Source organism: Embiotoca jacksoni, unplaced genomic scaffold (assembly GCF_022577435.1).
Source record: "Embiotoca jacksoni isolate LCO1_2020_lvr unplaced genomic scaffold, fEmbJac1.0.p SCAF_24, whole genome shotgun sequence".
NCBI lineage: Eukaryota > Metazoa > Chordata > Actinopteri > Embiotocidae > Embiotoca > Embiotoca jacksoni.
In genome coordinates, this window is record NW_027185375.1 from 4577542 (window position 1) to 4599086 (window position 21545).

Sequence of the window (21545 nt, forward strand, 5' to 3'; positions counted from 1 at the left end):
TTTTTATTTAAACTGCATAAATGAGGACTCCAATTACTTGCCGTATGGTGACCAGTTTGTCATTGCACACTTAATATTTGACCCATTTTCACAATGTGTTCTATTTTGGTGCTGTGTATCTGATCCAACATCTCCCAGGACACCCTGACATGGAGGTTTCCATCTCTGCCTTTGACCTTTTACTTTAGGCAGTGCGTTAAGACAGTGTGTGTGTGTGTGTGTGTGTGTGTGTGTGTGTGTGTGTGTGTGTGTGTGTGTGTGTGTGTGTGTGTGTGTGTGTGTGTGTGTGTTTGTGTGTTTGTGTGTTTGTAATCCCACGGGAAACGCTGGTCACCAGGACTGAAGTCTAGAAGACGTCCATGATGGTAGATCATCATGTCAGGAAGAGCAGAGGGAGGGGAGAGGGGGAGAGAGGAGACTGTGATGTTTAAGCAATGTGTCCAGTGAATGGTGCAGGATGGGTGTACTGTGGGGATAGACTTGCACTGATGAAAGGTCAAGCTAAAGGTGATTGCCTGCCTATCAAATATACACCACAAGGACTCCTCTACACACACACACACACACACACACACACACACACACACACACACACACACACACACACACACACACACACTACTCTGCACATACACACTTGCAGTACTGCCAGATATCACGGAGGGGAGCTCTGAGCCTGTGATAATTTGTTAGGCATATACTATACCCAGCCCTCCCCCTTTTCTCTCTTCTCTGTTAGCAGAGTCCCTATCACCTCACCTAATTCTGTCTGCTTCATTTTATCCCGCACAAAGCTGCCAAATGCATAGGTTTAGTGGAGAAAGACAGCAAATATGCACATACAGGGGGAGGGAAGTCAGAGAGAGAGAGAGGGAGAGGGAGAGAGGCTTCCTTGTAAGAGGTCAGGCTTTACTTGTTCTGGAGTTCACTGATGCTGTGGTAGATATGCATAATGCTGCAAGAGCCATTAAGAACAACAGACGCAGAATGGATGAGACGTCGGAGACCACTGACACTGTACAATAACCTCAGCTGGAATCCGACACTTCTCTTATAGACTGCCGGCTATATTTAAAGATATCGCGTAGGCTCTGATAGGCAGAAGAAAATGTTATATTTTCAATTATAATTAAAGAATTGAAGGTGCAATTAAATGTATAGTGTATAAGGCACACTCGATGTAGAAGGAGGGGCGAGACACACATGTTGATGGAATAAGTCTGATTGGTCAACAGTTACAGATGATGTCATGCAATAGAAAAGGGGAAAAGTAAATAGATACAAACCGTATAGGTAGCTATTATGTTGTCAGTTTGTAGGTTTCATTACAGTGTGTAAAAGATAAAAAAACAAAAACAACAACAACACAAACTTGATTTTTGGAGCAGGAATACATGATGTTTATGGCATGCATTCACCATTAAATTATTAGAAAAAACAAACAAACCCAAAGGCATATATTTTAATATTTGGAAGCTACACTGTATCAAGGGTGTGGGGAAAAACCCAAGCAGAATACAATCTAAATTAGCAGTTCTGCAATTTACAGTCTTGGAAGAGTTTATAATGGTCAAGTTTTTCAATGAAATGTTCATCTTTCTCTATTATTGGCCAAATGTTGTAATTCCCGTATCATACGTAAAATGCATGTGTGTTCTACAAGATTGCAAAACACACAAGAAATGATTGATCTGCTGGATAGCAGGCGAGCAGTAAACACCGGATCATAGGTGGTCAATGTCAATGATATGTCTCTCCTGGTGTCTCTCTGTGGGGATGGCCCAGCGTAAATCTAGAGAGCTCTTTAACACTTAGGTTGCCTGTTAGGTCAATTAGAGTGATCTGCTGGGGATTCAAGCTGTTATATGAGTGGATGGAGATTGGCTGGAAAATGTGGTGTGGGCGGTTAGTTCTGAGTCAGGTCATGGACTGAGTGAGGGAAATCGGTATCTGCTCGACCCCACAAAGTTTTCAGACGGGGAGGATTTATTGAGATTAAGCTATAGTTTTCTTATCCAGAGTACCTTGCATGGCAGAAGAGAACTCTTATCTAATATAACTCATGACTTCATATTTAAAAACGGCAAGGATAAGTGAGAGTAACTTAACACTACTTGAATTGCTGGCGAGTTCAAGCAATTACAATTTTATATATAAATTCTAAGTGAAGTGAAACAACTTTGGATGGAGTTCTCCCTATTTGTTTATAACATGAAATTCTAGTTCATGTCAAGGTGCCCCACTTTATTTTGTTGTATTTAATCACTCAGCCCCTATGTCTTAGTTTACTTTACTCACTGCCTTTGTGATTACCCCCACCCTGCTTAGTTTCACTTGGTCTTGTGTTCCCTTCTTTTGTTTCCAGTTAGTCATTTTATTTTCCGTGCTTTTGGCTCCTCGTTCAATTGCATGCCTGCTCCTTTTTGGTTGTATTTGGAACTTGCCATTCTATTTGCTTGGTTGTAGTTGTGTAAAACCCTGATGTTTCCGGTGTTGTGTGTTGGCCTCCCTCTTTCTCTTGTGAACTTGTTGCAGTTTAATTCAATTCAATTATATTTATGTCGCCCCCAAATCACAACATAAATCATCCCGGGGCCCTTTACATAGTAAGATCAAGACCTTACAGTAATAGCAAGTTAAGCCCCAGACTTCAACAAAACCCCTTTAGTAATGTTATCTTTACTGTGTGTTTTCTAGGTGACTAGTAGATGTGGTATTGTTAAATATTGACTCTTTTTCCAGAGCAGAATACAGGAGTCTTCCAGGCATAGAGATGAATAGAAATACAGATAGTCAGAAAGGAAGGTGGGCACATCATAATAGGGTCTCACTTTAAGTTCGGTGTGTGTGTGCATGGCTGTGTTTCACATTTGCCTAATGATCGTTAAGGTGCAGTTGGGGGTAGGTGGATTGGCTAATGCAGCAAATCTTTAAAACCGTGTTGGCTTCCCAAACTCGTTAAGGCAGTCTCACTCTGCTGATCACACATAGCTCGACAGCATTACATATTTGACCCCAACAGTGGATGTGTGTGTCTTTGAGATGGTGTGCCTGAGTTTCTGTGTGTGTCTATGAATGTGTGATCATATGCCCCTATCCTGAGGCGAGTCCTTTATTTGCTAATAAAACATCAGCTCCACAAATTTTGGACCATATTCATCGTGTAAGATACCACACCGAGATATATAATATAATTTCTGTACGAGAGAAATTGCAGGGTCTGGTTTGCATGGAAATGTCTCCCTATAATTTAACAGCACTTAGTCCACATTAAGAATCACTTTGCTCTCAGGTTTGTCTTTTTGCAAAGCGAGGAATTTCTTGAGTGTGAAAGTACAGAGGCTTGAGAGTATTGGCTACTTTTTTTTACCAACTTTCTGGAGACGGTTTTGCAGGCGCATACAAAGAAGCTGATGCACCATCTTTGTGTTAATGCATTCACATTAGGCTCTTTTGCATTCTGGGCAACTTGCAATGCCCATTATTAGTTCTGACAAGCCATTCATTCCAATTACATTTACCAAAAAAATTTAAGGAACTAAGCAGGGCATGTGTAAGTGAAATTGATTGCATCTCACTGCTGGTATCTGCACCTGCCAATTGATGACTTAGTGCATCCAGTGGGTCCAGTATTCAGATCGTGCACTCTACTGTATGGGTGGAGACAGAACAAGCTGGGATGCACAGGTCCACCACATTTCACACTCACACTCACATGCATACGCACAGATATCCTGGTTTCTGGTGCTCGTTTGTTTTCCATTAGCTACGATTAAAGGTCTGTAAAGATGTGTTGGGTAATTTGTTCAGAATGGTTTTAAGTGCATTGTCACCTTTGATAAATTAGGTTGCATTCCATTTGTGTAGCTGAGTACATTATGTGCATACATACTGAGCAGGGCACTGGCTTTGCTTGTTCATTAATAAGACTCCAGAACAACATCCAAGGACAAAACCTACACGTGCACAATTGTCTTTGATTTCACTGTAATGTATGTGAAATATAATCCAACTACAGCTGGGATAATAGTCTCATTTCCATCTGGACTGTGATGCCTTTTAACCTTTGGCTTTGAATGACCTAAATATGAAGGTGAGATGGATCTTTGGTTGAAATTAGTGATGCAAAAAGAGAAACAAAAAAAAAAGCAGAAAAGACAGGCCTTCAGCTCAGGTTCAACTGGAAAAAAGACATTTCTGTTATGATGGGCAGGACGAACAACAAACAAGAGAAAAGACAACCGAGACAAACACTTGCTGTGTTCTCCATATGTTAAGAGAAAAGAACAAGATGCAAGCAGAGATAAGTGGATACCAGAGAGAGGTATCCTGACTGCAGCGGCCCTGTGTTATGCGGGCAGTGTTTACCTGGCGCAGGTTGCGGGTCACGCGCACGTCATGCCAGGCGTTGTCGTTGAACTTGCCATTGACGGGCTCAACCAGGGCCTCAAAGGCCCCCGAGCCCAGATTGATGACCAGCCAAACAGCGCCGCTCTTCAAGGATAGGTTCACGTAGTCGGCCGACTTGCCGGTGTGCAGCATGAGGCCGTTGCGTTGCAGCGTTCGGAAGGAAAGCGTGATCTCGTCGGTGCTGCTCTGGATGGGTGTCAGGGACAGGTCGTAGCAGAAGAACTCGTTGCCCTTGAAGGTGGCGACAGATTCTTCTTTACCTTGAGAAGAGGAAAAGAGAAAAAAGAAGGCTAAGGAATTTCAGTGTAAAGAAAACAATGTTAGCCCCTCTTCAGAAGACTGATTTCCTATTTTCGTTCATTTGGATTATAGCCCGACTGAGGTCGACTTTATCACAGATATATCTGCATATATGTTGCCTGATATGAACAGTTTTGTTTACAGAACATAATGCAGAAAAAAGATGCCTGGAGTAAAATAGATATATATATTTTTTTTTTTGTATGTGTGAGTGTGTTCTTTTTTCACAGTGAAGTTCACTGATGTCATTTGGACATTAAAGCTCATCATTAAACTGTAAAATAACTTCCCTTTATTACATATTTTTCGCAAGTGTTCGATAACCACATTTCATTCGATGTATCGATATCAGAATTGTTTCACTTTCTAACATTGGTATTGGCACGAGCCCCCAGAAATCCATATAGTTGAGCATGACTGTGTGGAATGGTGTTTGTTTTTCGTTTTTTCATCTGCTGAAGGAGAAGGATTACTCTGTGCTCACTTCAAACCTTAATTTAACACTAGCAACACGGGCAAAACAAGCAGCTGGGTTAGAGCGACAATGTTTTTGAATTGAGCCAAAACAGAGAAATATGAATGCAAAGACCAGACAATGTGGATTAAAAGAGCAACTTAAAAAAAAAAGCCAAACAGAAAGGAAAGAAAAAGGTATTGACAGCTTTGATACCGCCTGCCAGGCTGTCTGTGCAGCACATGGGCTCCTTCCACTGCACTGAGCTTTGTTCACACACTACCAGTCAAAACAGACAGTTTTGTACGATGGACACATGTCAAACAGCAGCCTAACAGCAGCCAGGGAGGACACTGTGTGCATCTGTCAGGAACAAACACCTGCAGCTGTCACAACAGAAAGGAGGCTGCAAGAGCCCTCACAACAGTGACACCTCAATCACAGGAGTAAGAGTGTGGACACTGCAGCCCAGGAGAAGGAGGAATAGTAGGATTCCTCAAATTCTCAAAAATTGTTCCTCTGATTATTTTCTCTTACAGTGTGAATATAATATTTACTCTTCCAACTGTTTTATGCGTTATAAAACTATATCAGGGGTCTCCATCCGATAGATCGTGATCTATCAGTAGAACGCAACGCATTTCTGAGTTGATTGTGGAAGGTTCGAAACATTATGTATATATATCTGATAACCCAAAGTCTCTTGGTAAATCTGTTTACTTTTCTATCCAATCAAATGCACAGACATCCCGCCTCCCTGTGACACAAAGCAATTCAGCTTTCAGCCAAACACCTGCCAATATTTCCTTGCTGCTGTCAAGTTTGGTTATACAAAGCACGCAGTAACATCAGGTTGTTAGTGTGTGTTTCTAGTTTTATTGTATATCAACTTGCTATTGTTCTGATAGAAAAAGCGTATTAAGCAGGTTTGTTGGAGCTCAGCTACATGTTACTTAACATGAGTAGGTCTCGGACACTTTCATTTTCTAAAATTTTGAGACGCCTGGGTTATATATTATCTATACATCCTCTTTCCCTAAGATCACATTATGTTTGTTGCAAATATGAACTCATTCCCATGCAGGATCAACTACATTTTTATTTAAACTTAAATATAATAACAACAAAGAGGTGGATCCTCAGACAAACTACAATTCATTTTCATCGAGGTATTATACATCAGCTGCTTCTTGGGACAAAAAAAGCACACACGCACACAACATCAGCAATAACAGCAAGATATCTCAACTCTCAAATAACTCTTCCTCACTCTGCAGTTATCCAGATCAACTGGTCTCCTGACATGAACTGTGATCTGAAGTGACACTCTACTTCCTGTGTTCATTTGCCCCTCCACACCTCTGTTTCCCAGGGGAGGCAGGACTGAAGAATCAGCCACAGGTAATCAGGTTTAGGGCTCAAATACGGAGGGAGAGAGAGGGCAAACTCAAAGTGCCCAGAGTATCTCCCTCGTACGGGTGGATCATCAAATCTAGTTTATCCTGAAGTTCCATTACAACAAAATCACTTCAAAACCTCGATGCATTTCCCTGAGGAGAGAGGCTGGGCTGGCTAGAAGTGGGGGTGGGAGGTGGGTAGGTGGCCCGTTGGCAGACAGATTGAAAGCCAAATCCTATGAGCGACTGAGTTAACCACAGGAGCAATCTCAGGTGAGAGGAGAACGAGTGCTGGTGGATAATGGTGTGTCGATTTGAAAGTTATGCGTTCAGTACTGAGATTTGACCATGACTTTTTCAATATGGGGCCTACATGAGAAAAAGTTTATTTCATTAGGAATAACTGCTGCATGGGAGACACATGGAAAAGTAAAACATTCAGAAAGTAGTACCGTGTTAAGTGACAGGCTAACTGCTGTACTTGTGAAATATTAAAGAGGGATGATTGTGCTCACGTTGAGACAAACACAGCCACATACTAAGGGTGAATGCACTCAGATTAAAGAAAAACATTTTTTTTTTTTTTTTAAAGAGAAGTGAGGGACGAATAGCATCCAGACAGAGACAGCTACTTAAAAGAGCATTTTGGTTGAAATCGAAATTTGGAGCAATCTCAACTAAAGTGTGAATTGTCATAAAAAAAAAAAAAAAAAAAAGCATCAAAGGAGAGAGAAAGAGAAGGAGGGGAAAAATTACACACAAAAGCAAATCCCTTAAGAGCAGCATCCTGGCTGTGGCTGTGTTGCTGGTGAAGCAAGAACAAACGCGTGGCAAATGGACCACGGCGACCATTTTCAATTATGTACTAAGTTGGACCCCCCCCCCCTCCCTTCCCATAGTATGGGCTGTTAACGGTAAGCAACAAACAGCTTGTGATTGCCTCCGTGAGCTCAGTGAGATTGAGCCGCATGCAATGGCGAGACGCAAGCAGCAAACCAAAAAAAGAAACGTTCTTTTGTTTATGTCTGTTTAATGAACAGAACGCTGAGAGGGGGAGAAAAAGCTGGGGAGGATCGGAGAGTGACAGCAAAGGACAGGGAGGAGGGTGTTCACCGTGACACCAGTCGGTCTGGTCAGGATGCCAACAATGACCCTCAATGAATGGTTTTCAGATTAACAGTCATACGGTTTTTGTTTGTAAATTTAGAGACAGCGGCAAGGGAAAAAAAAGTGCTATCTGAAAATGTACAATGATCCATCTCATATTGTGAGTCAGGTTAAGTCATTTCCTGTATCTCCGGCAAGCCCTTGCGCTCGGCAATATTCCCCCACACCGCAGAGCACCAGAGGAGCCCTCCTCCCAGCTCCCAGGAGTGACAAGATCACTTCAGCCAAGACACACAAAAAATAATATAAAAGACTTCGTCTTTCCCTAACTGAGACCACTTCAGCTCCTGCGAATATGTGCCGTACGTATGTGTGTTTTTCATCTTACACCTACTGTACATCTCTATCTCTTCCATTTGGTCCCATGGCAGAGCTCTTTTGATTACATGCGCGTACACACTTGGCGTATACGCTTTTCACTCAGATCAAATCTCATTCCACGAAGCCCAAGAGCAGGCACTCTAGCCAGAGGAAAGATGAGACACACGGGCATGCAGCAGAGACTAAAGTGCTGTCAAGGTCTCAATTAACCTCACAGAAGGCCCTGACTACATTACAGAAATGACTCATTTGAAATGTAACCACCCGTAATGGTGACTTTATTATTAATTAAATGTTGAGTTCCTCTGATATTTGCCTTTACAGAGTTTATTCAACAGATCTTTAAAGCAGTTGTTTTGAGGGGTTAGATGCGATTTGCATGTACCAGGAAGAAGCTATAACCTTCCTGAGTATTCCTTTGTACGTCGCTTGAGAAAGATCATCGGCTGAGTAAAACACATTTTTAGTGACAAGTAGTTTGTGTGCTTTTTGGATTTCAACATGGAGTCTTGAAATGCTTCAGAAATTCTACAGCAATGAAGCATTGAGCCGGGCCAGCTGTTTCGAGTGTCATTTGCATTATAAGAGGACCAGAACGTCACTGTCCAAAGACCCAAGAATGTGCTTCATGTTGAATTTGATGTGCCGTCTTTCCTCAACTTTCAGGCCCATGTCAAAGTCGCAAATGGGCATGTCACAGTGGTCCTTCTCACAAAGGTTATAGGTTCTCCCTGATCTGTGCACACCACTGTGCTGCGCTCTGTTCTGACGCAGCAAGAACAGTCTTTGAACTATTTGATCCAAGCTCGTCTTCACCCAGCTTTAGTGGCCTTTAATGAAGCTTGGACTTTCTATGCTTATATGCAGTGGATATGGCGGTTTACTGGCTTAAAAAATAAAAACCTCCAGCTAAAGTACTGCTCTCTAGCTGAACCAAGGAATTAGTACAATATCAGGCAACCTCCTTTTTTTTAAGCACTCCTGATCCACCTTAAAACACATCCTTCAGAATTCACTGTTTTCTCTCCCCTGCCTTTACCTTACTCAAAATGGATTCAGTAACCTCGACCTCCACTGCGACCTCTGTCACAACCACTCCACCAGCAGTAGCTAAGGACTTTTCTGGAGACATTGTGTCAAGCATTTTGTCCTCTGCAATCTGTGGCCTTCATTGTTCTTCAGAGGGTGTTAATTTCTGTGAGCTACACCGTGAGTGTGTGAGGGAGAGGGATGGAATTCCAGCCAGAGGGGAATCAATGCCATTGACTTGGACTATCGCACACTGCAAGCCACACACACAGTGCCGATACAGTCTTGACAATCTTGCAATAGCTTCAATAAGCAATGAGCATCAGCGTATGTTTAAGTATGCGACCAAGCTTGCCTGTACTACCGATGCTAGAATTTATGATCTGTCCAGAGTGTCCACACTCTGGAAAAGCAGAGCATCATAAATGGTGATAAAATGTCACGGCAACACAAATACAATCTATGATTGCCAATGTTGCCCCGGAAGTGCCATTGTAGGCTAATCTTTGGTGGATATCACAGTAATAAAAGCGCAGTGCAGCGTGTGTTATTAAATTGGATTCAGCTCAGACATAGAGAGAGCAGGTTTAATAAGATGAGCTGCATGAATAGCTCCATCCAAACTAGTGTGTTGCATTAGTCAACGTATAATGAACCTTAACATACTGCTTTTTGGCCCATTGGATTACACATTGGAAGTGATTAGGTAGTTTTAGGGGAATTAGTAAAAAAGAGAATGGAATAAGACAAGACAAAGTGTCTGAGAGTGTGTGCGTGCAAAAACATCCAAAATCTAGATGACCCCATGCTGGCAAATCCGCTCATCGCATCGCATTACCTCGCTGTTGTTACACACACACACACACACACACACACACAAACACACACGTATGTGCATATACAGTCACCCTCTATTAGCTTTCGATGAGTGCCATCCACCCCGCAGAGAGAGTATCCGACAGCTTTGGAGAAACGATTCAACAGCAAGATGAGAAAGAGCAGTGGGATATGTAAGGGGCATATGAAAGCTTTGATGCTGCTTCATGAATCAAACAGGCATGCTGGGTCCATAGACAGCGGCTATTCTCTTATGCAAGCTGCAAGGCACAGACATCTGAACTGCAGTGAAAAATGTGTGTTTGCTTATTAAATATTTGGCCAGTTTTAAAGAACTTGCCTGTGCTCAACCGCTTTGTGAAAAATCCCGCCCCACTAGGAAGCAAACAGCTCCATCATGAAGCAAAGATAAAAAAAAATTTAAAAAAAACGCATGCACAATCTCTCCTTCCTCCATCCAGAGCCAATCATGAAGCATGCCGCAAAGAAAAAAGCAACAAATATATATATATATATATATATATATATATATATATATATATATATATATATGTATAATAACCTGTGTGCTACAATGATTCTCTGTAACTTTCCAGCAGACCTGAAGCACATTTGTGTGTAAAAAGCTTGCTTAGCTATGTCTAGTGAAGAGGAAAACAGAACATCCTCACGGGAGAAGATTTCCCTGTTCTATGTTTTGACTACATGTTTTCGGTTACAAATGTGTGACTGTATCTGTATGTGGGGTCAGACTCGCGTTGCACAGCCTGTGTGCATGAGCCTGTTCTTTCAGCTGAAATATATTGACTCTGTAATTCTTTCATCTGTAATTATTTGATTTGGGATTCTTGATTCCTTAGTATTCTTATGGCATTCATAATTATTATTGATATTCTTATATTATCTCGTCTGATTAAATTTACAAAAGACAGTTCATTGTATCACTGATTATCTGTTCATTTCTCACTGGAAATACATCATTTCCACGACAGAAGCCAATGCTACAAACTGAAACAGAGTAAAAGAGAAAGAAGCGATGCAGATTTTAAAGAGTGGGGAGAGTTCCCGTGTCAGAGGGTAGGATGCTGCGGAAGTGCTGAGGTGGGATGATTGATCGATTGCTCAGATCTTTGCGGCCCCTACCTGTTTTAGGTTTCATTTCTTCATGGATTTTGCCATCTTTGTCCGCCTCACACGTAAATCTAAACTGTCAGCTGTCTTTAACTAAAACATTTATGGTATTCTAAGCTTCTGCATCGGTCTCTGCATCGCCTGTCTCTCAAAACCTGCTGTGTACCGACGATGTGTTGTCACTCATGGGACAAGGGTAGGGCTGTCCCAAAAATATCAGAAAGGAATGTATTCACAGGTAAGTATTGCCACACAATTTTAGAGTTTACACTGGATCTCCATCAACAGGTAAGTGTTCAACAGGGTCATTTTGTTCATTCACAGGTGAGTTTTCATGCGCTCTCCGTTCCCCACTCTGACCTGGGATCTCATCCTCAGCACTTTTTTCATCTCCATCTGTCCTGGGCTGAAATACTTCAGCGGCAGGGTTTAGAGTTGATATATCAGGAATCATCGGGACTTTGTTTGATTCTGGGGTAGGTTCAACTGCAGTTCTTGGAATTTCATGCACAATGGTGATGGTTGGGTAAGTGACGTCCTCTTGAACTGGGATGGGATAGTAGTACTCCCTTTCTTCATGACTTTCATACTGGTGTTCCACTTCTTCCATTTCAGGCACAGGACTTTCCTGCGGTGCTCTGACTGCTAATTGTCTCTTGGGTCCCAGATCTACTTTGTCTTGTTGCGATGATGCTAAAAATCCACATGGTAAGAGTAGATCGCAGTGTACCGTTCTCTCTGGGCCGTCAGAAGTGAGTGGAGCCACGACATACACAGGAGAATCCCCAATGTGCTTGACCACTTTGTGCACAGCTCGGCTCCATCTGTCGGCTATCTTATGCTTTCCTCGTATCCCAACATTCTTGACAAGAACATGATCTCCTACATCCAAAACGGATTCTCTCACTTTCAAATCATATCGCTGCTTGTTGCGATGAGCAGTTTTCTCGCTGTGTTCGACTGCAAGTTTGTAACTCTCCTGTGGGCTTTCTCTGAGTTTTTTCACGTACTCAGTGTGTGTGATTTTCTTCTGCCCTGCCAGAGAAAGTCCAAATGCTACATCAATGGGAAGGTTTGGCTGTCTTCCAAACATCAGCTGATAAGGGGAAAATCGAGTTGTGTCATTCTTGGTACAGTTATAGGCATGGACCAACGGCTGCACAAAATCACGCCACCTGGTCTTGTAGTCTTCTGGGAGCGTCCCAAGCATCTGTAGGAGAGTGCGGTTGAACCGCTCGACTGGGTTTCCACGTGGGTGATAAGGAGTAGTTCTTGTTTTCTTTGTCCCCAGCAAATGACATAGGTCCTTAATAACAGCAGACTCAAAATCACGACCTTGGTCGCTGTGCAGGCGTTCAGGTATACCGTAGTGAACAAAGAAACTGTTCCACAATGCCTTGGCTACGGTCTTTGCCTTTTGGTCTGATGTGGGCACTGCCACGGCGTACTTAGTGAAGTGGTCCGTTATCACTAATATATTCTTTGTCCCGCGGCCATCAGGTTCCAAGGACAAGTAATCCATACAGACGAGCTCCAGCGGTCGACTGGTCTGTATGTTCACACGACGAGCAGTTTTCTCTGCTTTGGCCTTGCGGAGAATACATCGCTCACATTTCCTGACTTTCTCATCAACATCAGTGCACATTCTCGGCCAATAGAAGCGTGTGCGAACAAGATCCATAGTTCTGTCAAATCCCATGTGACCCACAAAATCGTGGAGACTTTGAAGAGCAATTTCTCTGTATTTCTTGGGAAGCACGAGCTGGAAGGAAGCCTCACTTTGGTGAACCCGCTTCCTATACAGGACTCCATCATTTAGAACAAGCTGGTCTTGGACTCTGAGAATCAGCTGCACTTCCCTCTCCTCGTTCTGCCTAACACGGTAAGACAGACGTCTCCTGGCATTTACAATGTCTATGACTCTGCTGATCGCTGAATCATTTCTCTGTTCTACAGCCCATTCCTGCAGTGACATCCTGGGAAGAGTGCTTGCTCCAGGGGGCAGGTCAGCTTGAAGGAACTCTGCAGGGATCGCATTCACATCCATGGCAAGACTCTCAACTGCAACTGGCACAAGGATGTTTTCTCCTTCCGTTTCAGGAGTTTTGTCAAAGTGGTGTCTCTGACATATGGCTTTGACAGCTTCCTCAGGGAAAGTTGTCCCTCTTTCCTTTCCTGGGTCACCCTCTGTCACAAACTTAGAAATGAACTGCCTCACTCTTTCATCCTCAGCAGCTGCACTATGATCCACCTCGGGTGATTCGTGTGGGCGTCTAGATAGCCCATCCGCATCTTGATTCCTTTTCCCGGCTCTGTACTGGATGCTGAAGTTGAAATTGGATAGTGCAGCAAGCCACCGGTGTCCTGCAGCATCAAGCTTGGCAGATGTCAGCACATAAGTCAATGGGTTATTGTCTGTCATGACGGTGAACTCAACTCCATAGAGGTAATCAAAGAACTTCTCAGAGACGGCCCACTTGAGAGCGAGAAACTCGAACTTATGGGTGGGATATCTTCGTTCACAGTTTGACAATCCTCTACTGGCATAAGCGATTACCTTAATTTGACCATCTTGCTCTTGATACAGAGCTGCACCAAGTCCAAGTAAACTGGCATCAGTGTGTAAGATGTATGGTTTCTTGGGATTTGCGAAACCTAACACAGGTGCAGTTGTCAGCTTTTCAATGAGCATTTTGAATGCCTCTTCACATGACAGTGTCCACCTTCCGCCAAATGGCTGTTTCAGGGCAGTGCTGGAAACAGACTTTTGGTTTTTGGACTTCTTCTTTGCAGGTATGTAACCTGCAGTCAGATCGTTTAGAGGCTTGGAGATTTTAGAATAGTCCTTCACAAACCTCCTGTAGTACCCAGTGAACCCTAAGAATGACTTCAGCTCGCTGATGTTGGTTGGTCTAGGCCAAGTGGTCAATGCAGCTATCTTTTCAGGGTCAGTTTTTACACCATCCTCTGAGACAATATGTCCCAGGTATCTTACTGACTTTTTAAAAAAATGGCACTTTTCAGGTGACAACTTCAGACCAAATTCCTTAAGCCTGTTCAAAACTCGCATGAGCCGCTCCTCATGTTCCTCAAGGGTGTCAGAGAACACAATAAGGTCATCAAGGAAAACAACGACTTCTGTTAGATTCAGTGAGCCCATACATTTCTCCATGACCCTCTGAAAAGTGCTTGGTGCATTGGTCACTCCTTGTGGCATTCTGTTGAATTCCCAAAATCCCATGGGCGTAACAAAGGCTGTCTTGTGTTTATCCTCTTCTTGTACCTCGACCTGATAGTAACCTGATTTCAAGTCCATGACTGAAAACCACATGGATCCAGTCAGAACTGCAAAAGTCTCCTCGATGTTTGGCAAAGCATAAGCATCCTTGATAGTCTGGATATTTAACTTCCTGTAGTCCACACACACAGGCGGATCTGATAATTTTTCTTTCTTACCACGACTATCGGTGAAGCGAATGGACTCTCCGACTCTCTGATGATGCTTGCGTCATACAGTTCTTTAAGGTGCAGACGCACAGCTTCATAGTCCGAAGGGTGGATGGGCCTCGCCCTCTGCTTGAAGGGAGTTGGATCGGACAAGCGTATCTTATGCTTGACAGCAGTTGTATGTCCGTGATCAAGATCTCCCATAGCGAAGACTTCGGGGAGGGAATTCAGCTTTCTGGTGATTCTGTCTTTCCATCGCTCTGATAAAGCGGAATCCGAGAAATCAAAATTAATGGTGCCTGCGGAACTCACTTGAGATACACCATAACATTCAGCTTTGGTGCTTGGCTGTTGTGAAGCCTTTCGTTCCATTTGAGGCTCACCCATTGGGGGGACTGATGGGGAGATGAAAAAGGGGACTGAGAGCTCTGCAAGGGCAAGATGGGCTGGCAACTTGATGTCATGTGTGGTCTCATTTTTAAGCAGTATGGGGACTTTGAATGAAGTCTGATGTGGGCTTGACATAATGTAGCTGCAAAAGGCCAAACCATTTGGTAGATTAGAGGAGGTGGGAGGCTCCACCATGAGGGGAGCTCCAGGAGCAGTTGGAACATTTCTCGTGTATCCTGTCACTGCCATTCTCTGACCAGCTGGTATGACTTTGCTCCTCTTGCATTGTAGTTTGACTCTCCCAACTTTACCATTGTCCTGTGTCTTGTCTTTGTAAATGCTATGCAAGTGTCTTATGAGGGAAGCATAAGCACAATTCTCTGGGATTTGTGGCTCACCTTCAAAACCTTCATACAGGGTGTCGAGGGCATTTGTACCAATTAGAACAGGAACTTCTGCATTAGCTCTGTGATCAGGAACGATGAGTGCTAAGGTGCCAACCTTTACTGGCTGTCCTGTAAAACTCTGGGGGAAGAGTATGTCAACTTCAATATAGCCAAGGTATGGAACAATTTGGCCAGCAGCTCCCTCCACTTCCAATAAGTTACCCAGGGGGAGAATCGGATGGGAAGATAAGTGGCTATCATGAAAGGATTTTGAGAATGTTGTGACCTGCGAACCAGTGTCAATGAGGCAACTGCACTGAATATTTTCAATCGTAACATCAGCTACAGATTTAGAGCCTACTAAACCACCTGGAAGCTGATTTCTAGAGGAATCACTCTGTTGACATTTGACTCCTCTGTGTTTCTCCTTACTCATGGGACCATCATCTAAAATCGTGGTTCCAGCATGTCCCGCTACTGGAACCCGGTCCAGTTTAAAGGTAGACCCTGCTTGGCCTTCCATTCTTCCTGTTTGGCTTTAAGCTCTCTGTACTTTTGGTCGACAGCTGCTTTGTTAATGGGGTTTTCACATGTTTTTGCTATGTGCCCGTCTTCACCACACCTGAAACAAAACCAAGCTTTTGGTTGTGATTTAGGGATGGACTGAGGTGTCACCTGATGGACTTGAACCTCGGCTCTGGCTGTGGGTGAATCGTTGTTCGTTTCAGCTGCCTTATTATGATGCTTCATTTTCTTTTCAGACTTTTTCATGTTGAGCTGCATCTGTAGCTCAGACACCTGTTCCCTCAGATTCTCAGTCTCAGAAATGTATGCCTGCAATACACTTGCATGGGGATCACTATATGGAGAGATGTCAGACATAGAGTGCACACTTGCCATAACCTTGGCTTTGGAGGTTCCAAAATGGCGGTGCATTCTATCCAGTTTGGTGGCTCTTCTATCCTCTTCTGTTCTGAGCTGCAGTAACAGCTCTGCAAAGTCAGGTGGTTTGTCAGTTTTGAGTTCTAGTTGTAGGACAAGGGTGTGATCCCAGCAGCCACGTCTGAACTGTTTTAGTAGGTGACGGTTTGCGTCAGACCTCTTTACTCCATTTCTCTTCACAGCAGTGCTTAGTAACACCTGCAGCCTCTGTAGGTACTCAGATGCTTTCTCACCTGGGTTCTGATTGGTGTTCAGAAACTTAGCAAATATTTCCTCACCGTCCTCCACCAGGCCATAAGCAGAATCCAACAACTTAACATAATCTCTGGGATGGGCTGAGAAACCAAGCTGCTTCACAACATCTGAGGCTGGCGGGAGGAGACTCTCCAGTATTTTCCTTCGTTGCACATTGATTGAGCTGCCATCCTGAAACATCGAATCCACATGAAGGCACCATGTATCAAAATCTGCTTCACCGGCCGGCTTAGGTGTTCGCCCCGAGAATGAGCGCAGCCATTTTGACTGGTTCTGAGGTGTGGAGGTTTCAGTTTTAATAACATGTTCCACCACAATGCGTTGCACTTCAGGTGGATTTGTCACTTCATTGAGTGTGAAACCTTGAGCTGAAGTTGGTTTCATTTTAGCTGAACCATGTCTTCGGTTCTTGTTGGATTTCCCATCAAACTCAAGCGGAAGGGGCTCTTTCAGATCACATTTCTTACTGGGTTTGCGTATCAAGGGTGTAGTGCTATAGTTAGAGTGGATACTGTTGTCAGAGTCACTATTATCACTTGAATTTGAAGATTCAACATCGGCGTCTGGTTCATAGTTAGGAAGCTGGCTAAGTACTCTAATACTGTCCACCTGCCATTTCACAGTTGGGTCACTCACATTCTGTATCTCAAAGGGGAAATCGGTCTCAAGTATAGCTCTGGCAGCTTCCAACTCAAACTCCACAATGGCAGTGTGATCACCCTGCTCTTCTATACTCTGCACTCTCACCACCCTTTCTACAGCACCAAATGTGCCCAGAGAGGCAATGATGTCACTATCTGTATCAGCACTGTTGATACCAGACACACAGACAGACCTTCTGGCATGAATACCATATTTTTGTTCAACATCCATTTTTTTTTTTTTCTGGGGCAATTTATGTAACTTAAAATACTAGCATAGGATGTAATTCCACTTCAAAAAAATAGAAATTTATCTAAACTTAATCAACACTGAATTATTAATCTATTGACATGAGCCGTGTCTCAAACACTCCTGGCTGGCTCGCCCGCCATATGTAGTATCTATGTAACACAGTAGATTTCCTGTGTTAAGTTTAGGACTGTCTTTAGGTCGCTCTGGGAGTGAATGAGACACGGCAAATGTTTGCAGTTTAAAACAAGGAACTGAACTGCAATTTATTATAGTTATTAACACACAGAAAATCAAGGGAACAACATAAAAGAAAAATAACAAATTCAAATACTAACCCCAATACCGGTATTTCTCTCACAGTCAGTCAGTTTCAGTCTCTTGTCTTTCAGTCTACTACCCGGTAGTGTATGTCTGGAGGCTCTCAGACTAACTCTTATCTGAATCTTTTTGCTCGTCGGTGCTCCGGCAGGAGAATCCAAGAAGACCAAATGCAGCTTCACCCACGGAGAAGATGATCAGGGATCACAGGGTCACTCAGCTCCAGCGCTCTGTGGAGGTTTCTGGGGATCGCTGTCTCCATCACAGATCCATACCAAAAAAAAAAACAATCTGCATGCAGCAGAATTTAATATGATGTCAGTACTGTAATTTCTAAACTCTATTGTTGGTGGAACAGTAAATGACCAGTAAAATAGTATTACACACATACATATATATATATGTATATATATGTATGTATATATATATATATATATATATATATAATATTCACTATGGTCAATATTAACATATTTCACACACACATGTGCTCATGTCTCAGTGACATCCGTCACTTATACCTAACAGACATTATTTAAACGTCCACCGTTACTAAGCAACACACTCAACAGCTGTTCTCAATCTGACCGTTTACTTCTGGCGCCAAAACAAGAACATGACGTCATCGTTCCCGCTCGGTTCAACAGGTCCCGACGCATTAACCCCCAGCGCTTAGCTAGCGCTTAACTAGCCCCGTCGGTCACATGTAGCTCCACAATCACAGATATCAACCACGTAAAATAATATTCAACAACAATTTAATATTTATCTCCGACTGGGTTTTTTTCTCTTCTCTCCTGATCGGTATCTTTAGCCCAACTAAACAACTGTCCTCCTTTGTAGCTCTACAGCAACGGCTAACTCTTAGCAACGCATCCGTCACTCACCGGAGATTCTTCTCAGACTTAAAGAAACTTTTTCCTTCGGAGTCGGTCTGGTTAACGATCAAATAAATAAAGATCCTCAACAGCAGTGAGCAAAAATCAACCAAATGAGATTCTTCATGGTGTCGCTCATTCTGCTGTTTCATTGAGACATAAAGGGTCTTCTGCCGGGAGAAGGCTTTGATCTCCCGACGTGCACCACAGCGCCCCTCTGGTGAACGTCGGTACTGCATGTTTGAGTTAACCCTTTAGTTGCTGGTAAAACTAATGTGGGTTACATCAGCTAATGATACAATTATAGAAACAAATTATTGCCTTAGCATTTCATTAGAGCAGCTAAAGCTTTTTCTGCGGAACCAGAGGTTTTTGGAGACAGCCCCTTGTGGTCCTCAGTGGTATTGCACTTTAAGACACGTACACATTGGCTTCAGTTTTCACAAAGGGAGACTATGTCCTTTTTGTTGTACAGTCTATGCTCATAACCATATGCTAGAAGCTTCGTGAGATATTAGACATGTATGTATACAGTGTAATGTAGCAAAAACAGACATGTTTGCTATTACTGTGATTCTGCAGGAGTCAATACTGCATTTGTTCATTAAACTATATGATATAGTATTAAGCATGCAGTACTAGTCAAAATTATGCATTTTAATTTATAACCCACGGAGTAGTCTTCTATTATAAATTAATCCTGTCTCTCATGTCCAGCCTTCACATTGCTTGTGAAGAGTTAGCTGTATTGGCACTTTGTGACTGCGGTGATGGATCTCTCTGGTCTCTTGTTGGGCTGAAATACAGGAGCATTGTTCCCACCACCGGGCCTCTTCACTCTCCTTTCACTGCACAGCTGGTGATTACTGTAAGTATCGATCCGTGGGCTGATTGTAATGAAGGAACTATACTTTGTCATCTTTGCAGCCCATTTGCTGAAGGCCAAAGTTCTTCGTTGCATTGGCCGCTCCTTCCCCACTCAAGATGCTTGTTGAGCCACAGTGAATATGCCATCTTGCCATTTGTTCTGTGGGAAGCTGCCAAATAAGCAGGAGTGTCAATATTGAATGAGCTGTGCACAGTGAAATAGTGAAGTAGTGAATGAGAGCAAAAATACATTTAGGTTTTTTTATTTACCCACTGAGCCTTACAAACAATATTTATACCTAAGTCTGAGTGAGCCAGGGTTTTCAAAGATGCCTCATATTTCTTAGAGAGGCAGGTGGATACAGAGCTGCAGGACTCTATGTTTTTATCATATTAAGTGGATTGTTGTGTGGTGGAAATTACTCCTGCAGAGTTACAGAGAATATATTTTTCAAATCGAGTATGGGATAAGATAAATTGTAACAAAAACTGTTAAAAAAACAAAACAAAAAAACAACCATATATATGTTAAGTAAGTAATTGAATTACAAATGGTTTCATCTTTTTGACATTGTGCATGTATTTGCAATTGTAATCACTCACTTGACTTTTTAAGTCAAATGTATGTCTACAAAGTGTCCACAGAGTTCATTCAGACCCACGAGCCCTTGGTTATAAAGACACTTGATTAGATTCCTTTTTTTCTTTAAATGTACCTGCAGGTCACATTTTAAGAGTGTACGCTTCGTTGTAATTTAATCCCCTATGCCATTACTTTGATTGACAGTGTTTGAAGAGCGCTCGAGGACCGTGCAGGTAGTGAAAAAAAAGTACATTTAATTTTTTTGTAGAGACAAAAAGAGTGGAATCAAGGGTCTGATGTTTAAGACTACTGGAAGTTGGGTCATGTGATCCGTCCGGATGTGACATTGAGAACAAGGTGTGTTTTGAGTTGCTCTGTGGTTGTACAGTGTGTTAAAGGGCAAAGTGGTGCAGTGGTTTGACCTTTTTGAATTGCTCACTCACTGTCATCCCCAGGAGTTATATTTAGCCTGTCTCTTGTTTCCAACTCTCTTGTTCTTGGGGCTAATTGGATGTAGAACAGAAGAAGACATAACGGGTGTAAAACAGTTGCCTTCAATTGTCTGTCACCTTGGAAACGATTAATTTTGTAACTACGGTATTAGACACCAAGGCAGCAACCTCAAGACTCCACCTCCTTCTCCCCCTCTCTGATTTGCACTCTTTCTTTTTCCTCCTGCTTATTCATTTTTCCTCAGTCATTTCTTTCCACTGTGGATGTCTGGCAGGTGACTATTATCACAGTGGAGGTCTGTTCAAACTCCGAGCCCAAATGGTAAACAAGAAAATGTCATGTAAACTGACACTAACGATAGGCTTGTGCACCTGAAAGGCAGAGCCCTGTGCTAAAACAGGGCTCACTGCAAGACTGGACAAATACATAATAAGCCCTATTAACTGGAGCCAGAATATACCTTTCATTTGCACAATCAGAGTCCCCTCCCCCCACTGACACACATCTTGTCCATTATATCACATTACAGCCATTATTACAAATATGATACTTGTTTCTAGGATACCTACTCCATGCAGTGTTTGCACGAGTAGGAGAGACAGGAGGGTAAACAAATCTGCACACTTTATCCACCTATTTATTACAAGGCTTAGATTTGTTTAGGATGAGAAAAGTAAAGTTTACACTACATATTAATGCAGATCTCTACAGCACAAATCTTTTGCCCACATATGCGAGTGAAATTTATAGCGTCTTAATGGGAAAAAGTTCATATTTGGGTGCACCAGTGGGAACCAGTCCTGAACTCTTTCAAAATAAGAGTAAAGATGATATGTGTAAAATATTCAGGTAGGGACTTCCTACTTCTAGTTGGTGCCGATTGTCTCTGTTGCAGGTTACCATGTCAAACAGCAACTTGACATATGCTCAGTGTTTTTAACACCATCAATGTTTTTTCTTTAAAATAATAATTGTGCCCCATCATAGCCCTAACCCTAACCCTAACCATATTGCCAAGACAAAGTTGTTGTATACCACAGGGCTAATGTTCTAACTAATAAATATGACTAATTTCCAACATAATTG

At 42.7% G+C, this 21545-nt stretch overlaps 1 protein-coding gene across 3 annotated transcripts in view; it reads right to left on the reverse strand.

Moving 5' to 3' along the window:
• Window positions 1-21545, reverse strand: part of nrxn2b (neurexin 2b) — a 658484-nt gene that overhangs the window by 371079 nt on the left and 265860 nt on the right. For all 3 annotated transcript variants that reach the window (XM_069159139.1, XM_069159138.1, XM_069159137.1), the window contains one exon: window positions 4369-4670. In XM_069159139.1, coding sequence (XP_069015240.1) covers window positions 4369-4670 — 302 coding nt within the window. The remainder of the gene's footprint in view (window positions 1-4368; window positions 4671-21545) is intronic.